This window comes from Ictalurus punctatus, chromosome 25 (assembly GCF_001660625.3).
Source record: "Ictalurus punctatus breed USDA103 chromosome 25, Coco_2.0, whole genome shotgun sequence".
NCBI classification, from domain to species: domain Eukaryota; kingdom Metazoa; phylum Chordata; class Actinopteri; order Siluriformes; family Ictaluridae; genus Ictalurus; species Ictalurus punctatus.
In genome coordinates, this window is record NC_030440.2 from 5,397,346 (window position 1) to 5,414,537 (window position 17,192).

The window sequence follows — 17,192 nt, forward strand, 5'->3', positions numbered from 1 at the left end:
TTTGTGCAATAGGCTCCCGATCCATCATGGAGAATCAAGCAGTTACTAAATAATGAATCTATCCAATGCAAAGTGGAAATTGTGGTTAAACACATTCCTCAAATGAACCCAGGTTACCATAAATAGAAAAAAAAAACCCTATTTGTTTTATTTTAATTCTCTCAAAGTTCAAATATGCCCTATTTATGTTTACACTAAAGCAGAATTCTCCTTAGACTAAATTCCATGTAATGTATCTGCTTGTGTATATATCACTGGGAAACCTGTAGTAACATGGGTCTCTCAATATCTATCAAACTAAACCAACAGAGTCTCAATTACTTCCTTCAGAAACAGATGGATGTTTTCCACTTGAGAGAATAATTGCAGTGTGATGCTAATGCCACACTCTGTATTTACTCAGAAGACATCCATGAGTGGGTTCCTTTGCCTTTAAAGGCATCTCAGCAGATCCAGAGAAGAATTCAGCCCAAGATATTCTATTTCAAACTCATATGTGGGCCATCCAAGCAAGCACACTGAGGAAGATCCATACACTGACCAGGATCAATATTGAAGGTCTGGATCTATAGCACATGCATTTAGTGCATTTCCTATGAATTATATTTTAGCTCTGAAAAGCCCAATGTATTTGTAGTGTTCATGTGTACTATAAAAGCAAACCCTGAAATTATGTTTAATTGTGTGTGATGCCATTAATTTTATACTTGTGATCAAGGCCTACTACTATCCCAGGTTATACTTTGACTTCTTGATGTTGCCCCAAATGAACTAAGAATAACCAGAGCATTCATCATGCTCTTTGATTTGGAGATGAGATGGAGATTAGATAGATAGATAGATAGATAGATAGATAGATAGATAGATAGATAGATAGACAGACAGACAGACAGACTTTATTGATCCCAAAGGGAAAATTTTAATAATTTATAAAAGGGGAGATGAAGTGTGACTACTTCTGAATAATAATAAATAAATAAAAAACATTAATATGTGAATAGTCATAAATGTAATTATGCTAAATTCCCCTTGCTGTGAATGAGTGTGTGAATATATGCATGGTACTCTGTGATGAACAGGCATCCCATCCAGAGTGTGTTCCTCCCGCCCAGTGTTCCCAGAATAGGATCCGTATTCACCACAACCCTGAGCAGAATAAAGCAGTTACTGAAGATGAACAAATAAATGTATCTCATACCTTATATTCCATGCCATATTTTCTCCCTTTCTAAATGAAACCGTGTCCATTTCTGATTTTCTCTTTCATAAAAAATCTGTTTTCCACTACTTGACACTACTTGTGTTTTCAGATCTAAAAATCACACAATCACATGTGTTCAGACACAAAACACTTGACAACACTACAAACACAGCTGTGTGATCCCTTACAATCCTTCCCACCTGTGTTAGATGTGCATGTCTGACCTATAAAATACATGCCAGGTTTTACAGTACCTGAATTGGTGTATGTAGGGGATCAAAAGATATTCTGACTCAGCGACTCTGAGAGGAATTAAACTAGGTCTGTCACTGCTTAGTCTGTCTGCTCTACAGCAAAGATAAACCAGAAGGCTTAATTGCAGACCGAACCCCACTGGTTTTAAATGAGGTCAGTAAAATTCACATGCTGCTAATGCTCTTAGATTTTGTTAGATGTACTATTATGGTAGAATCAAGTGTTACATGTAAGTACCTTGTAAATATAATAATTATATTGTGTGTTTTTTTATTTAAACTTTAAGCATTTTTAAATTAACCTCGTATGCCTATTTATGCTTCCACACCTTACAGTCTATTATCCTATGTATATCCTATCTATTACATGTTTAGTGTGAGGAGACCATCCACTGAGAAGGGGATAATCTGTGACACACTTGTGCACACCTATACACACAAACCTCAAAAAGACTGCATTTAAAGATGAAACTAAACTAGCAGCAGACTGAAGAATGATGGAAGACTTATTGGGGTAGCATACTCAGCACACTCGCCCAACACCTCCAGGCCAACATATATTACAGTCCACATCAACTGACTGAAATCTGACTGTGCGATTTGTAGCTCCTTCAGGACATCCAGCATATCCCAAGTATATACAAGTGTCTCAAATAGTTCACCCACACAAATACATTCCATAATCAGCATCATGGAAAAGTCTGAGGTTGCTCAAAGGGCACAAACTAAACAACGTGTTGGACAGATGGATGAATGTAGATACAAAAATATTTATATATCTGGAGTTTATATAAAGGATTTAAATTAGCAAATTAGCTGTCTGTTTAGACGGGGGAGCTCCCCTTCTCTTTCTTCGTCATAGATGGTCTTAAAAGAGTCGGTCTTATGATCGAATCATCAATGTACTGTTCAAATAATACTGTAAGGTGTGTGCCGCACATAGCAATGGACACTCGTCAGGCTCCCCTTCATGGAACGCTCCAACAGACTGGTTTTTAAAAAATGTAGGAGATTTGACCTGGGGCAGAAACCCAAGGGTCAACCACAAAATCACTCTGGTTTTATATGGTCACCAACCCATTTACGGCCAGCTTATTTCCAAGGCACTCATTCTGCTGAAATGATTGAATGACAGTGTACTAAGGGCTCTTCACTCTGTGGAGCCAAATCCACAGAAACACGTGACCTGGCAGGGAGTCTCCTTCCATTCTCTTTCCCATGAATCTATTTGGGGAGGAAGCAACCAAGGTTTTCTGGTGATCACAAAGTTGTCCAAATGGACCATCTTATGGTGGTCTCGCAGAACCAGAAACACAAAAAAAAACTGAGGGCTAGATCGACTGCCCTCACTTCCAGGTGGTTGATGTGTTTTACTATCACACTGGGGCTCCACACAGCACCCATATCTCCATAAAGAGACACTTCACCTAGACATTCACGCTTTGTGAGAAAAGTCTTGCATCTTGAGCATGTTAGTGCTTGGGGTTTAGTCTCAGGTCGGGACTCCATTTTATAACATTTCCTTAATTCCAACAGGTACAAAGGAACTGCATCCTCAACAGCAAATGGTACCACACAAATTTGATTGGGCAGCATTACAATGTCTGCCATATGATTGTGTGGTCTGTTTTGGTACTACTGTGTGGAGCTTCACGGTGAGACAGAGTGCTGTAATGCATGCAAGGAGCGTGAATGTCTACCAGATGGCCTGCTCCATGGTGAAGGTACATATGTCCAAATACAGCAGTATCCTGAAGCCTCTGGTACTAGAGAAAGACCAAAAAGTATGGCTTTGAATTGGATGTCGGTCTTTAGAAAACAAGCCTCAAAAAACATCTGTGCTTCGAGTGAGGGGACCATGATATGTATTGTGCAGACCCACTGACTTAATCAGTCTTGTCTTTGCATGAAACAAGAGGGATTTTTGGAACCAGCCCATCTTCTGAACTAGGAAGTACATTGAGTAGAATGCCTTGTTCTAAACCATGGCATGTTAAAGAGGGAACAAACTTTGTAGGGTCTGAAATAGCTGAGACCCTGAGCCCAGAGAAGGTTGGGGGCCAATGTCCATGGTACTTTAGAGCTTGATTCACAGGGTAAATGGTGGGTGCCTGTCCTCTCCATAGCTTCTTTAGTCATAGGCCCAGAAAGCATGCCACGGACATAGCATCAAATCCTTAGGATGGCTTGTTAATTAATCAAAGCAGATGCTATGTATAGTGGAAAACAGCTAACTTGGTGGCTAACCTTGAGAATCACGTGTAAGGGCTGAAAGAAACACTCGAACACGGTAGCAGAATAAATTCACAGGCCTGTGAGTCTTTGGTGAGATGGTGAGAGATGTGAATGGGGAATGAATCTCAGAGAGGAAAAAAAGGCTTGGTGGAACGAAAGAGGAGATTATGGAGTTTACCCACTGGCCTGCTGGTCTCACCTTCTTAGCTCATATATATGCTTTGATTCCAGAAGTCTTTCGTGTAGTTTTTCTTTCTTTTCTTTTTTTTTTGCGACTCTATACAAAACACAACAACAATTCAGAATTTGATGCTGATTGAAGCATGCGACTGTAGCTTATTACATCAAAAGTAGACAATATACATGGTTTATCACTTATCACTGTAATCCGGAGACAGCACAGAGTCGCTGCTGTAGTTAGGTATATTTTATTAAAGTTTTGTGATATCCATGCGTAATCAGACCCGCATAACTACGTTTGCTAACTCATAACCACAGATTTCACAATAGATCCATCGTTGGAAAGAAGAACTGTACAGATGTAGAGCTTCATTAATAATTATCTTCGAAGAATGTTGTACAAAAATACATAATGCATGTATTTACATACAGTGCATGTAATACTACAACTGCATAAACATACCGGCTGAACCAACAACTGGTCTTATAACTTCTATTCTAGGTCAGTTTTGTACTTCTTGTTCATGATGTTCATGCAAATGCTCTAGATTGAGTATTCTTTTAGTGAATACATTTATGAACATCTTGGTGTGGGTCCGTGTCAGTACACAGACAGGCTGCAGTATGTCATTCTGAGCTATAGTTACATAAATACAGCCAAAGTATAACAGCATCAAATAACCTAACACCTTTCATAAATGTTGGGCCCTGGATGTGCTTCCTATTCCTATTATACTGAAAATAGAAACTTTTGGAATCCGTTCTCCAAGGACCTCCTCGCTAGGGGCCTTGGATAGGGGCCTAGGGGTCAGCTCCACTGACAGCAGTGCATGTCATACAGCCGGGATTGAGCCATTCTTACTGGGGCACATTAGGCCCGTGATGCTGTTACATGCATCATGTAGCCTACTGATGATACTGATGTGGCTACAATATAGTGATCGCCCTCTGTTCATCAATGAAAGCCGCACGTGCGCTCGGGTTTCTATGACAACGGCTCCTTTCTATGCAACCCTTCGGCTCCTTGCACTAACATACATTGATGTTTTATGTTGCTACAAAGACAAAACAACAACAACAACAAAAAAATCAGTGCCTGTAAACAGTCCAACTGGATAAGTGACGTGTGGCGCCCCACCTCAGAAGCAGTACAACATCAGGTGGACGCCGGTCGCCTCACACACACACACACACTCACACACACACCTGATTATTCATTAATGATTTGACTACACGAAGTCACATATAAACGTCACACCTGCCAGACAGATGTGGCCAGTTCATGTGTAAATCCAATAACAGGGCATTGGCACTGGCACGCGGCGGTTGCAGTAGCGCTCGCGCCCTTCATTGTACGATATAACGGTGCCGTGTGTCAGGACGAGCGCGTGATTTTGCTTACCTCATCTTTCTCCTCTCCCCTCCGAGTAGAGGACTGCGCAAAATCGTTCCCGGCCTCTTTTCTTCCTGGATTCACTTCCCACGCCTCTGGTTTAAGTCTCTTGTCCTTGTAATGCTGACGGCTCCGTTAACGCGCCGGCTGTGGGGCAGGCTGCCGGGGATGTGCGGATGCGGGAAGCCGTCGCGACGCCTTGAAAAACGCCACAAAAGATTCGCTTGGTGCCGCGTCCAAAGCGCGAGACGCTCTCCCGTTTGTTTCTGGACGTCTGCGCTCCGCCGATCTCTCCCTCACTTCCATTTCACATCGATCGCCAATTCTGCTGTCTCTGTGGAGCGAGGCAATGTGTGGAGAGACAACGGCTTCGGAGATGCCATCTTTCCATCCTCCAGCACCAGAGAGAGAGAGAGAGAGAGAGAGAGAGAGCAGTTTGCTGTGCTGTAATATTCCAGTGATAGCTGATTCACCGAAGAATCGGTTCCTTTTGAACGAGTAAATCATTCGGGGGAATCAATTGAGCAGCAGGAATATTAGAGCAAATCTATCTTTATAACTCATGCTTTTTTTTTTATTATTGCTGTCATGCTTTATATAGCATATTTATATAGGAACGGTGTTGCAGACATTTTTTGCTATAAGCCATTTATTGTCATTTATTGAATTCTAAATCAGTTCCCACAATAAAAACGGACTCTATAATCGTAACACATGCTTATTTATAACACACATTAAGCATATTAGGCAACTTTGAACCATCTTATTTATTTATTTATTTATTTATTTATTTATTTATTTATTTATTTATTTATTTATTTGGAATAATGTCATTTTGAAACTTTCACCCACACAGCCCAAATTAGGTACACTGTGTTAAAATATTATCATTTGAACAGTGCAGTTCCTAGTTTTATTACAATTAGCCTACAGCTTAATGTTTGTATAATATATGCTTGGTTTAGGTATAGCCTAATGAAGCTTTAGATTAGGAGGTGAACAACGTCCTTAGAAACACATTAGTACAACAGGCATCATAATCCTGTTTTTGAATCATTAATTATATCATTATATACAATTACGTGGTCTCAGTGCACTGTATAAAATCATGTAGATACAAGCGAAGAGTTCTCAATCAGAAAGGAGGAAATGGGATTTTTGCAGTGGTATGATTGTTGGTGCCAGATGGGCTGCACTGAGTATTTGCATTGAGTCCAGGTATTTTCCCATGCAACAGTCTCTAGAGTTCTGTATATGCAACAGTTCTGTACAAGTGGAAACACCTTGTTGATGAGAAAGGACAGAGCAGAATAGCCAGACTGGGACAAGCTGACATAGTCTACAGCAACTCAAATAAGCACTCTTTACATCTGTGGTAAGCAGAAAAGTATATCAAAAAAGTTTTTTATTCAATCTTCAACTATTATATAGGCTATAAAGTGACATTATAGATCCACTGGCTACACTGTAAGAACCACTGGTTTAGGCAGATCCTAAATAAGCAAGTATTCATCATTCAAACAGGAAGTCTTTTTAGGTATTTAAAAAAATCATAATACATAATACTTTCCAGTGGTACACTCACTCATTGTTGAATTAAACAGTGCAGTGTTCATGCAGGGCAACACTGCGATTGTCCCAACACTACAACAAAATTTTTTTTGCTAAAACGCTGAAAAATTCCATGTGCAGCAAATCCATTGACTTACTATCAGACCCCAGCCCAGTATTTAAACATGAAACACAGAGAGATGTTATGGCATTGTATTGTATTGCTCCTAAGGCATAAATATATCTGATTTCAACATTTTGGCTGTCAAACTATTACTCAAGCCCTCTACAATTATTTTCATTCTAAATATTGGTTACTTTTAAAGTTGCATTTATGATTGATTTTTGAATGATTGATTCAATCACTGAATGATTTTTTTAACCGCCTCTCAATTAGAGAAGCAATACAGGGAAATGTTTGTTGTTTTTTGTTTTTCTTCAAAGACATGTCAATATGGTAAGTAATAAGAAAGTCAAATAGAAGACAGCGGACAAGAATGAGAAAAATGACTAACTAGTGGTACGATTTTCAAAAATGTCCCATAACTTTACTTACAGTCATGTGAAAAAATAAGTACACCCCAGGGAAACTGTTGGCCTTTTTGACATATTTGGACAAGCAAACATCTGATCATCTTTGAAACAGTGCCTATTAATACAGTTGATATAGGCTATTTGAACAAAACCACAAGGGCAAATGAGCTTTTTCAATCATTTATTGAACAGAAATATCAATAGGTCTGACGTTCTTCTGTGATGCCTAAGCAAGTTCTAATCACTGGCACCCAATCTTGAACACCTGATCCTAATTTTATGGATTTGAAGGTGTAGGGGTGTACTTAGTTTTTCCATGTGACTGATCTGTTTGAAAATGAAATGTCATTTGATAGAGTGTATCAGCTTTATTAATAAGCACTGTTTCATGTTTGCTTGTCCAAAAAACAACAATTTCCATGGGGTGTACCTATTTTTTTTCCCCCACATGACTGTATGTCACCCGACAAATAAGATCCCATAAATTCACATTATCAAAACCAAAATAATTAAAATCAATGCCAGTCATTAGAGAGTTAATAAGAATTAGCCAACATGTCACTTCCAACAGTCACCAATCAACAGCTTTTATTTAGTAACTTACGAACTACAGATCAATTGTCCAGGTTCTACTATACTGTGTGTTTAGTAACAGATCTGGAAATACTGGCTAGGGGACTTGATGGGACTCTTGTAGATGGGGGTTTCAGCAGGGGAAAAGGGGCTCTGACATGTGCTCCTGTGCAGGGATAGTGTGCAGGGAGGCTTCTTCCCAGTTCCTACTTTCCTCTTGTCTGAGGCTGCTTTATCTGGACATGGACCACTGGCAGATGGGCACACATTCAGCTGCACGGCTGCAGCAACTGCATTCTCAGAAGTTCCAGTCTTTTTTGCTGGGTGGCTCAGATAGATCTGCATAGTCACTAAGTGAAGGGTGCATGATGGTGGGGATCAGAAACCAGAAAGGGGTGGAAGTGCAGTGAAAAATAGAGGAAGGTTTAGAAAAAGGGATATAAAATAAAGTAACAACAAAGACTCATAAGAATAGTTATCCCAAGTTTCCAAGATGTTCTTACTGTGATATCTCTCACTCTCACTGATAATTGAGATATATGAATATGATAAGGGTAAGAATGGCATGAGGCCTACCTTTGCAGTGGGTAACACGGTGGGTTGCTTAAGAAAAAAAAATAGAAAAAAGATCACATTTTCCATCAGACCTCCACAGTTGTACAGTAATTCTGTATTTCAGCGGTACAGATTTGATATTTGTGTCTCATTGTCTGAACAAGGCTGGCATCCAGTTGCATAGAGACAAGTTGCATATCTTGGTATTTCACAGAGAATGAAAAGAATTATTGAAAAGACATTTATTTAAATGTTACAGACAGACAGCATTTTGGATGTAACATCTTAAGTACAGTTCCTAGAGAGATGAGGCTGATATAACAGCTAATCAAATAAGAGAACCCAGCCTTCCACTCTCACTGGAGTCAAATGAATACATCTGCCCTATACAGCTGACTGTGAGGTTCAGGAAGTTAAAATGTCATTCATGATTGAACAGATAATTATATTATATTATATTATATTATATTATATTATATTATATTATATTATATTATATTATATTATATTATATTATATTATATTATATTATATTATATTATATTATATTATATTATATTATATTATATTATACCACAGGACTGTTGAATTCTCAAATTTTAATGTTTAATGTTGATTAATTTTCTATAACAGAGGCTCTGACAGTAAGACATATTTTCATCAAATGCTGTGAATTTTAAAGACCTTTGCAGAAAATATTATGTGTGTAAGGAATTAAACATGACAGGGTGTGCTGTTAAAGGAAAACAATCAACAGTGACCTGATGTGAAGCACAGTTTACTGTTACCACCCAAAATTTGATCATTTCCTATAACAGCATGTGCTGAAGTGTTTTATTCCTCTTACATCACAGCAAAAATGGCACATCATATATTTCATTTATTTATAGTTGCGTTTAATGTCGTGGCTCATCTGCGAAACAAGTTCCTGTTATGACTTACTTTATAAGAGCTGTCTTTTATATAAATAAATAAATATATATATATATATATATATATATATATATATATATATATATATATATATATATATATATATATATATAATTTTTTTTTATTATTTATTTTTTTTTAAAAATAAATCATAAAAACATAACTTGTCATGTTAGAGAGAAACCAGGGAGCACAAAGCCCTCCGTTCAGAAGACCTTCCCTTACAGAGAACATAAAGGCTTTATGTATGACTGTTACAAAGGGGCGCACGGTGGGTTAGTGGTTAGCGCGTTTGCCTCACACCTCCAGGGTCAATGGTCGTGGCCCTGTGTGTGCGGAGTTTGCATGTTCTCCCCGTGCTGTGGGGGTTTCCTCCAGGTACTCCAGTTTCCTCCCTCAGTCCAAAGACATGCACGGTAGGCTGATTGGCATGTCCAAAGTGTCCGTAGTGTAATGAGTGTGTGAATGTGTGTGTGTGAATGTGTGCCCTGCGATGGATTGGCACCCTGTCCAGGGTGTACCCCGCCTTGTGCCCGATGCTTCCTGGGATAGGCTCCAGGTTCCCCCGCGACCCTGAAGGAAGGGTAAGCGGTATAGAAGATGGATGGATGACTGTTACAAACCACTGACCTGGGAGTCTCCTTCCAAAAATGTGAAATAATCTCCTCACAGAAATTGTTTTAAAATGAGCACAATAATACAAACATTATGAGCTGTGCCGTTACAGAAAATGAATCAACACCTTCTGGTCAATCAAATTCAAGAATTCAACAGTGCTATGGTGTATAATATTATTTCAAAAGAAGCCAAAAAAAATATTAGATATAAAACATTTGTGGTTGTAGTATATACAGAACATTACAACTGAAATCTATCACTGTGGATGAGATATTTTTGCATTTTGGATGTAAAACAATCAATAACAAACTGCAATCATGGATGCATGATTAACTGCTGCATGGAATAACCAAAACAGCAACTGAGAATTTTTTTTTTAAATAATAATCCTCGTCAGCTGGACCCCAACTACAGGCTTTTAAAAAAAATTTTTTTAATGTATTTATTTATTTATTTATTTATTTATTTTTACATTAAATAAAGATGTGGTGTCAAAAACAATGGGTTTTATCTGGAAGTGCCCAATTTCTATCTAAATATTTATTTTTTTGAAAAAAAACAACAAAAAACCCATTCTGTTTTCTGTCAAATTTTTTTTTTTTTTAAGCACAATTTATAAATAGCTTTATTTTCTCTGGTAATCTCAACCTTGACATTTAATCTATAATAAGCTATACACAATTCATTAGTATATATATCCACGTTTTATATGAAGAACCGAATATTCTGTTACAAATCAGCTTGCTAGTAAAAGAAGCATTATTTTAATGTGCCTTAAGTTATTTTCTTACCTACAACACTTGCGAAGGTCTCCTTCGGTTTGCTGCTGGACGAACAAACAATTCTAAATCATAATGTTTAGTATTCAGATGTGTCAGAGTCATTGCAGAATTATGACCATCAGCTGCATGTTCTATTATTTTGAGAAGCCTGACCTCTCTTGAAGTTTCTTACAGGGGGTTGTGGTGGTGCTGGCTGTCAGAGCAGTGCGTCGGCTTGCGGGAACACTCGAACTGTCTTTTGCGCTGCTTGCTGGACTTCTAAACCAGACAGAGAGAAAAGAATGAATTATTTTACTTAGTTAAAAAAAAAGGAATAAAATAAACATTCAGAGTCTGTTTCAAACTTCAATGCCTTGTACCTTTTGCTGGCTGGCAAAGGGTTGTACTTCTTAGAGGATGTGGAAGAGGGTAGTGTGGAGACAGAGCTCTTCTTCAGGGAGCTGGAGGTATTGCTGGGTGTTCTGGGTGGCAGGGATAAAGACACAGGCCTTGATGCTGGAAAAACAGGGTAGTATGTTATAATATTTACTTCTGTGAACAATCTGATTATATATATATATATATCTGTATTAGGGGTTCTAATATGATCCTGAGTTTATGCATGTTTTTGTTGAAACCCTGCGCACTACTGATCTAATTACACTAATGAAAATACCAGCTAATCAAATAAGGGAACCCAGCCTTCCACTCTCACTGGAGTCAACTGAATACATCTGCTCTATAAAGCTGAACTGTGAGGTTCAGGAAGTTAAAATGTCATTCATGATTGAACAGATTATATTACTATAATTATTATTATAAGATTATATTATATTATACCATACCACAGGACTGTTGAATTCTCAAATCATTTGAGTCACAATGTGTTGATTAATTTTCTATAACAGTGGCTCTGACAGTAATTGTGGCTGCGAGCAAAATCACAAGTTTATATGAATGTGCTCATTCTAATACATTATCGTTTCTATAGTAACGAATTCCACAGGGACATGGTGCAAAATCCACATAATTTTATTTAATGTAATTCTTGATATGGTGAGTTTTTTTTCTGTCAGAAGATGCTTATTAAGGATTTTTCAACGGTTTCAGCACTTTGTAGCTATCAGGGGTAAAGCTGCAACTTTAGGTTTTCAGATATGGGAAAATATTCGGGACGTAGCTGTGGTATAAGTTTAATAAAAAAAACCTCAAGATATGCTGTTATTCAGTATATGCAGGATTTCGTGGCTTTTTTTTTGTAATTGTCGCGGCCAGAAATGTTCGATTTTGCTGCTGGTTTTTTCTAAATTCGCGATGCAATTTGCAGAATTGGCAATTGCACAAAATAGTCGCACAAAATAGTCACCGTGGTGTTTGTTGGTAAATGAGAGCCTTTAACTTTTAGCACATGAATCAAAGAAAGCTTTGGCTGAAGGCACGTTGTGATGAGGTCACATGATGCGTCTCGGCCCAAGTCTTGGGAAAATCTGTGTTCAATCTGAAAAATTGCGAGCTCCTCAGAATATTGCCGAGTTTGCTTGATTTTGCATTCATTTCAGCGATCGCAAAATCCAGGAGGGACGGGTTATTGGAAAATCATCAACTTCAGGGTGGTAACAATGACTCCATTTACCGCCGCACAACCCTGTAATGGATTATTTTCCTAAAGGGCATGCCCCATCGTGTTGCATTCTCTAATGAAAGACATCAAGTATTCCTACACAGTCTTGGATTTTTTGCTTCTCTCCCTGTTTTCAAAATCGGTATTGTCAAGCAGTTGTTCTTTTCGATTTTCAGATCATGATAAATATCTTAGTTTGGTTTTTAATGCTTTAAATTTAAATCCATTCTCCAAGACTGTTTAAAGGTGGGCAGTTGATGTTTATACAGTGTGTGTGTGTGTGTGTGGGAGTGTGGTACCTTTAACAGGCCCTCTCTTGGTGAGAGCAGCAGTTTGTGCCTCTGAAATGTTGAGTCTCTTGAGCACATCAGCCAGAGCTATCTTCAGCAGCTGCACTTCATCCTCCTGCATCTGGAGGCGCTGCTCCAGGTACATGAGCCTGTCCGTCACCTCCATGTTACTGTGCGCTGAGCTGTGCTCGTCTGTCATCACACAGGGGACAGGATGTTTCTGTTCTTAATGTAGCAGTGTAATGTACATGTCAGATTATGGCCCACATCTAAGTTCTGGAGTGTTACACAGTGGTAAATTTGGAGGAACTAAATGCTCTTTGCATTTAAATCTAAATGTTGTAAAACCCCAGCGCATGCTGGAAGAGCCATTACGTGTAATACTGAAACAAATAACTGTATTTGACCCATTTCAGGGTGTATTCCCGCCTTACACCCAGCGTTCTCTGGCTAGGCTCTGGACCCCTCGCAATCCTGGCGTGTCTCTTTCTTCTAAAAGCAAGGTGACACTAGGAACCAAAGCACATTTTAGATAAAGCATAATGAGCGCTGTTTCTTTTTCTGTGCAGAAATAGAAGCAAGTGTGACAGCCCGAGAGAACTGATACAGTTTTAACATAGATTTTGTTTATATACAGATCCTCGTACATGACTAAGACCATTGTACAGTACTTTACATATTTTGTAGAACACATTAGCTAAAATGGAAAATTAGTCCTTTTAGAGATTGTACTAGCTTTGAAAGAATGAAATTGTAGTTATGCATTAGTAACATAGTCAATTGTCTCCCTGACTGTGCATGTGTACAACAAAAACTTAGGAAAAGTGTAACTGAAATGACGGTATAACATACAAAAACCTGTTAAAACCCCATTACAACATCACTGACAAGACATCCTCTCGTATTTGTCACATTTATATTTATATATAATTGCACATCTTAAATTTATTGACAGACTTCAACACCTGCCCTTGAGAGACATCCATTATGGCTCTGACTGAATCTCAATACTTCACAGATGTCTATCACAATAAGGTATTCGCACCACAGAGATGAGATAATTATTTATGTCTTCTGCTTCCTTCATCTCAGCATTAATCCAACACTAGGCTCTTGTTATTTTGAGAGGACCCATATGGGGATTGGGACTGAAATAGTGCTTAATCCCATGACAGCAACAGGAATTAGTGAGACTGCATTCTGGTGGAGCAGAAATCCAAACGGGCACAAACTTCGATGCATGTACATTATATTCAGAGGAGAAACAACATTTTAAAAGATACCTAAAAAGGTAATAAAACAACAGTTAAACAAATGTACAGTAGACAATCCATTGTGGTGTCTGAGAGTGACTCTCAAATTTAAGGAAATGTTCAATTTTTCATTAAATGCCAAAGCACTTTCTTGTCACATCATAGTCATAATCCGTAGATATAATTCTAGACTTTTATTGTAGATTATCTAAGTCTGAGGTCTAATGAAGACATATAGATTAGAGTATACACCGACTTGCTTATAAGCAGTAGTATATATCTGAGGTTAATGTAGTAATTTAACATTAAAGAAATGCACGCACTCTAACATTTGAAAGAAATTTGTGCAAAAGGTTTCATACAATTAAACCAAATGTAATGGATGAGCAGAACTCGGCACTGACCTACTATGAAGTCTACTTCAGGTGCAAAGAGAGGACCGTCGTGGTACAGTTCTCTCAGCTGAGCTTCTCTATCTTCAGCTGCTTCAGATTGCTCCACCAGTTCCTCCATGTGTGCTTCTGCCATTGCTGCTGCTGCTATGCCTTCCATCATGTAGGCGTCTGCTCAACGAGTGTGTGAGTACAAGAACACCCGTGTGTGTGTGTGTGTGTGTGTGTGTGTGTGTGTGTCGAAATGTTGGAAATGGTCCTGCACTAAAACTGCGTAACAGGTCACACAACTGCACACTCCTCCTCCCCGTGACCTTCTTAATCCTCAGATACACACAATTTGAGATGAGTGATGTCACTGCCCCCTAGATTACTGGCTCTGGTAAGCCACCTCAAGACCGATCATGAGCTGTCTACGTGCGTGTGTGTGTGTGTGTGTGTGTGTGTGTGTGTTGGATTTTGAGGGCTGGGTGATGAAAGAGACGTTTAATTCCAAATAACCATTTCTTCGGTCACACAAATGAGGTTTAGTCTGTGTATGTAGGGAAGGCATTCCTCAGCCACTGAATAATAAGCTAATGGATTTCAGCAAATATCAAATCCCAGCAAATACAACAAACTCATTACAACACAAATAAAGTGTCCAAATAATGGTGTTGCAGTCGCAAAGGCCCTGAGAAAGGTACAATCTACTGTGTACCGTGCTTGAGAAGAACCCATTTATTAGTTAACACTTTAAAAATAATTCATTAACTCTGGTTTCCTCCCACGTCCCCAAATCACTGGCAAGTCTAAATGTCCTGCGATGTTCCCACATCACACCCAGTATTCCCAGGATAGTCTCAGGATCTTCCACACACCTGACCATGGTAAAGTCATAAATGAAGATGACTGAATGAATGAAAACAAAAGAACCTGCTCTCATAAACTATTCACATGAATTCAAACAAGCAAAGACAAGTGCAAATACAAACACTAACTCCCTCCTCTAACCCTAACCTTAACCTTAATAACTTCTGATATCATTTCTTATAGTTATTCAAGTAGTAAAGTTGCATGTGAGAGACCATGTTAATAAAACAATGGCCTGATTTCTAATCTCAGTTAAAACCATTCCCTTGTCTTACTCAAATCTTTCTTTTTTTTATTGCTGTTACGTCCACTTTTAACTAAGATTTTGAAACATTACTTTCACTTAAGTACAGTTTTATGAACAAGACTAAAACGAACAAGACTACACTGTATTTACAATGTTATAATAATGATGGTAATGAAAGACTGGAGAAAACAGCTCTTATGCTTGTCCAAGTTCATGCACTGGACAGCCGACGATCCACAAGGTCTCAGACACTGCAATTATAGCGTCCGGAAGAATTATTAACAAAGCTCATACTTACTCAGCTACTCAGGACCAGTTTCCCACAAATCATGAACATGTTTTTAGACTTTGGAATATGTATTTATGATTAGAAGTATGGAAAGGACATAAATATTGGACGCATAGAAATTGTTCTAAATGTTGTAATCTTCTCCCGTAAACCCTGCCGATCATTATTACATTCTCATGGTCCAGTGATAATGTGTGGAATAACATCGTTCTCTGTGCTTGTGTCTTTACACACGCATCTTAGTGACATGTCTGGCTAAGGGCCTCCCACTTTGAGACAGTCAACACTGGCATCTCTTTACAGCTCCACACCACTAATATCTTTAAAGAGGATCAGAGTCCAAAGCTGAATCCAACTACAGGGCAACACACAAGGACGTTTGTTGTGACACGAGACAGACACCGAGTGTTCTTTCGGACACACAGGTTACACAGTTCACAGTCATAACACCAGAAGTGCAACAGAGAGCCTTATGAGCAGTGAGAAACCACACCAAGGACATTAAACAACAGAGTGAGCACATACACCACAAAATAATCAGACCAGCATATATAAACACACGCACACACCAACCACAAGAAGACCAAAGATAGCCTAAAGACCAAACCAATACTTAGTTTGAAGTGTTTAAGACTACTGCTGACCTCTACTGGTTAAAACTGAATATTTGTTGGTTGTTGCATATAGACGGTAGAAAGACACTTGGTTAAACTGTAGTTACTCCTGGAGTATTCCTCCATACGACGTCAATTTTTCATTTATTGTTGCAAATGCTGCTAAAATTGCAACGTATAAATATATTAATCAATAGGAATAAATATGCTGTGAACATTTTCCTCAATTGTTCAAATCACACATATGTGGTTCTTCCCCAAACTCTTGCCACCAAGTTGGAAGCACACACCCTAATATGATGTCTTTGTATGCTGTAGCTGTACAATTTCCCTTCAGTGGAACTAAGGAGCACAAACCTGTTCCAGCATTACCGTGTCATTGTGCACAAAATGAGGTCCATGCAGACATGATTTGCCAAGGTTGGAGTGGAAGAACTTGAGTGGCCTTTACAGATCGCTGACCTCAACCCCACTGAACTGGAACACTGAGCAGGCTGAGGTCCTTTGGTGTGAAGGACCAGCTGCTGAGAACCGTCTATGAGTCTGTGGTGTCGAGTGCCATCTTTTATGCTGTTGTGTGCCGGGGCAGCAGAATTCCAGCAAAGGACACTAACAGACTGAATAAGATCATTAGAAAGGCTGGCTCAGTCCTGGAGACTAAATTGGACACAGTGGAGATGGTGGCAGAGAGGAGGATCCTGAAAAAGGTGTCAGTGATCATAAAGAACCCCCTCACACCACCGCCACCACTCCATAATACAGGGACAGAGGAGTACACTGAGAGGAAGGAGCACTTTAGCAGGTAATTTCTCCCAGCAGCCATCAGACTGAACAACTCTGCACTCC

General features: G+C 38.8%; 2 protein-coding genes across 5 annotated transcripts in view; both read right to left on the reverse strand.

Annotated features, from left to right (window-relative positions):
• The window catches only part of evlb (Enah/Vasp-like b), a 39,827-nt gene extending 34,107 nt beyond the window's left edge, over nt 1-5,720 (reverse strand). The window contains exon 1 of the mRNA XM_017456484.3: nt 5,273-5,720. Coding sequence (XP_017311973.1) covers nt 5,273-5,277 — 5 coding nt within the window. The 5' untranslated portion in view covers nt 5,278-5,720. The remainder of the gene's footprint in view (nt 1-5,272) is intronic.
• Nucleotides 5,721-6,721: 1,001 nt separating this feature from the next.
• On the reverse strand, nt 6,722-16,370 carry LOC108257621 (echinoderm microtubule-associated protein-like 1). Of its 4 annotated transcripts, none has more exons than XM_017455537.3 (7): nt 14,357-16,370; nt 12,709-12,891; nt 11,169-11,304; nt 10,963-11,067; nt 10,819-10,850; nt 8,498-8,524; nt 6,722-8,260 (listed from the first exon to the last, which is right to left on the reverse strand). In XM_017455537.3, exons 1-7 carry the CDS (start codon nt 14,505-14,507, stop codon nt 8,220-8,222), a joined length of 675 nt encoding a protein of 224 aa, XP_017311026.1. In that variant the 5' UTR covers nt 14,508-16,370; the 3' UTR covers nt 6,722-8,219. The 4 variants fall into 4 exon arrangements, with proteins under 4 accessions (XP_017311026.1, XP_017311023.1, XP_017311025.1 ...); XM_017455534.3 differs by having other exon boundaries at nt 6,722-8,271; XM_017455536.3 differs by having other exon boundaries at nt 10,819-10,853.
• Between the last annotated feature and the right edge of the window lie 822 nt (nt 16,371-17,192).

Bases quoted from the DNA above. Each gene is read 5' to 3' on its own strand.
- LOC108257621 (XM_017455533.3), bottom strand. From the start codon at position 14,507: ATGATGGAAGGCATAGCAGCAGCAGCAATGGCAGAAGCACACATGGAG. The intron at 8,525-10,818 runs GTAAGAAAATAA...TTTTTTCTTAAG, and splicing joins GACCTTCGCAAGTGTTGTAG to CAACCCACCGTGTTACCCAC. The intron at 8,272-8,497 runs GTAGGCCTCATG...CCCTTCACTTAG, and splicing joins CCGTGTTACCCACTGCAAAG to TGACTATGCAGATCTATCTG.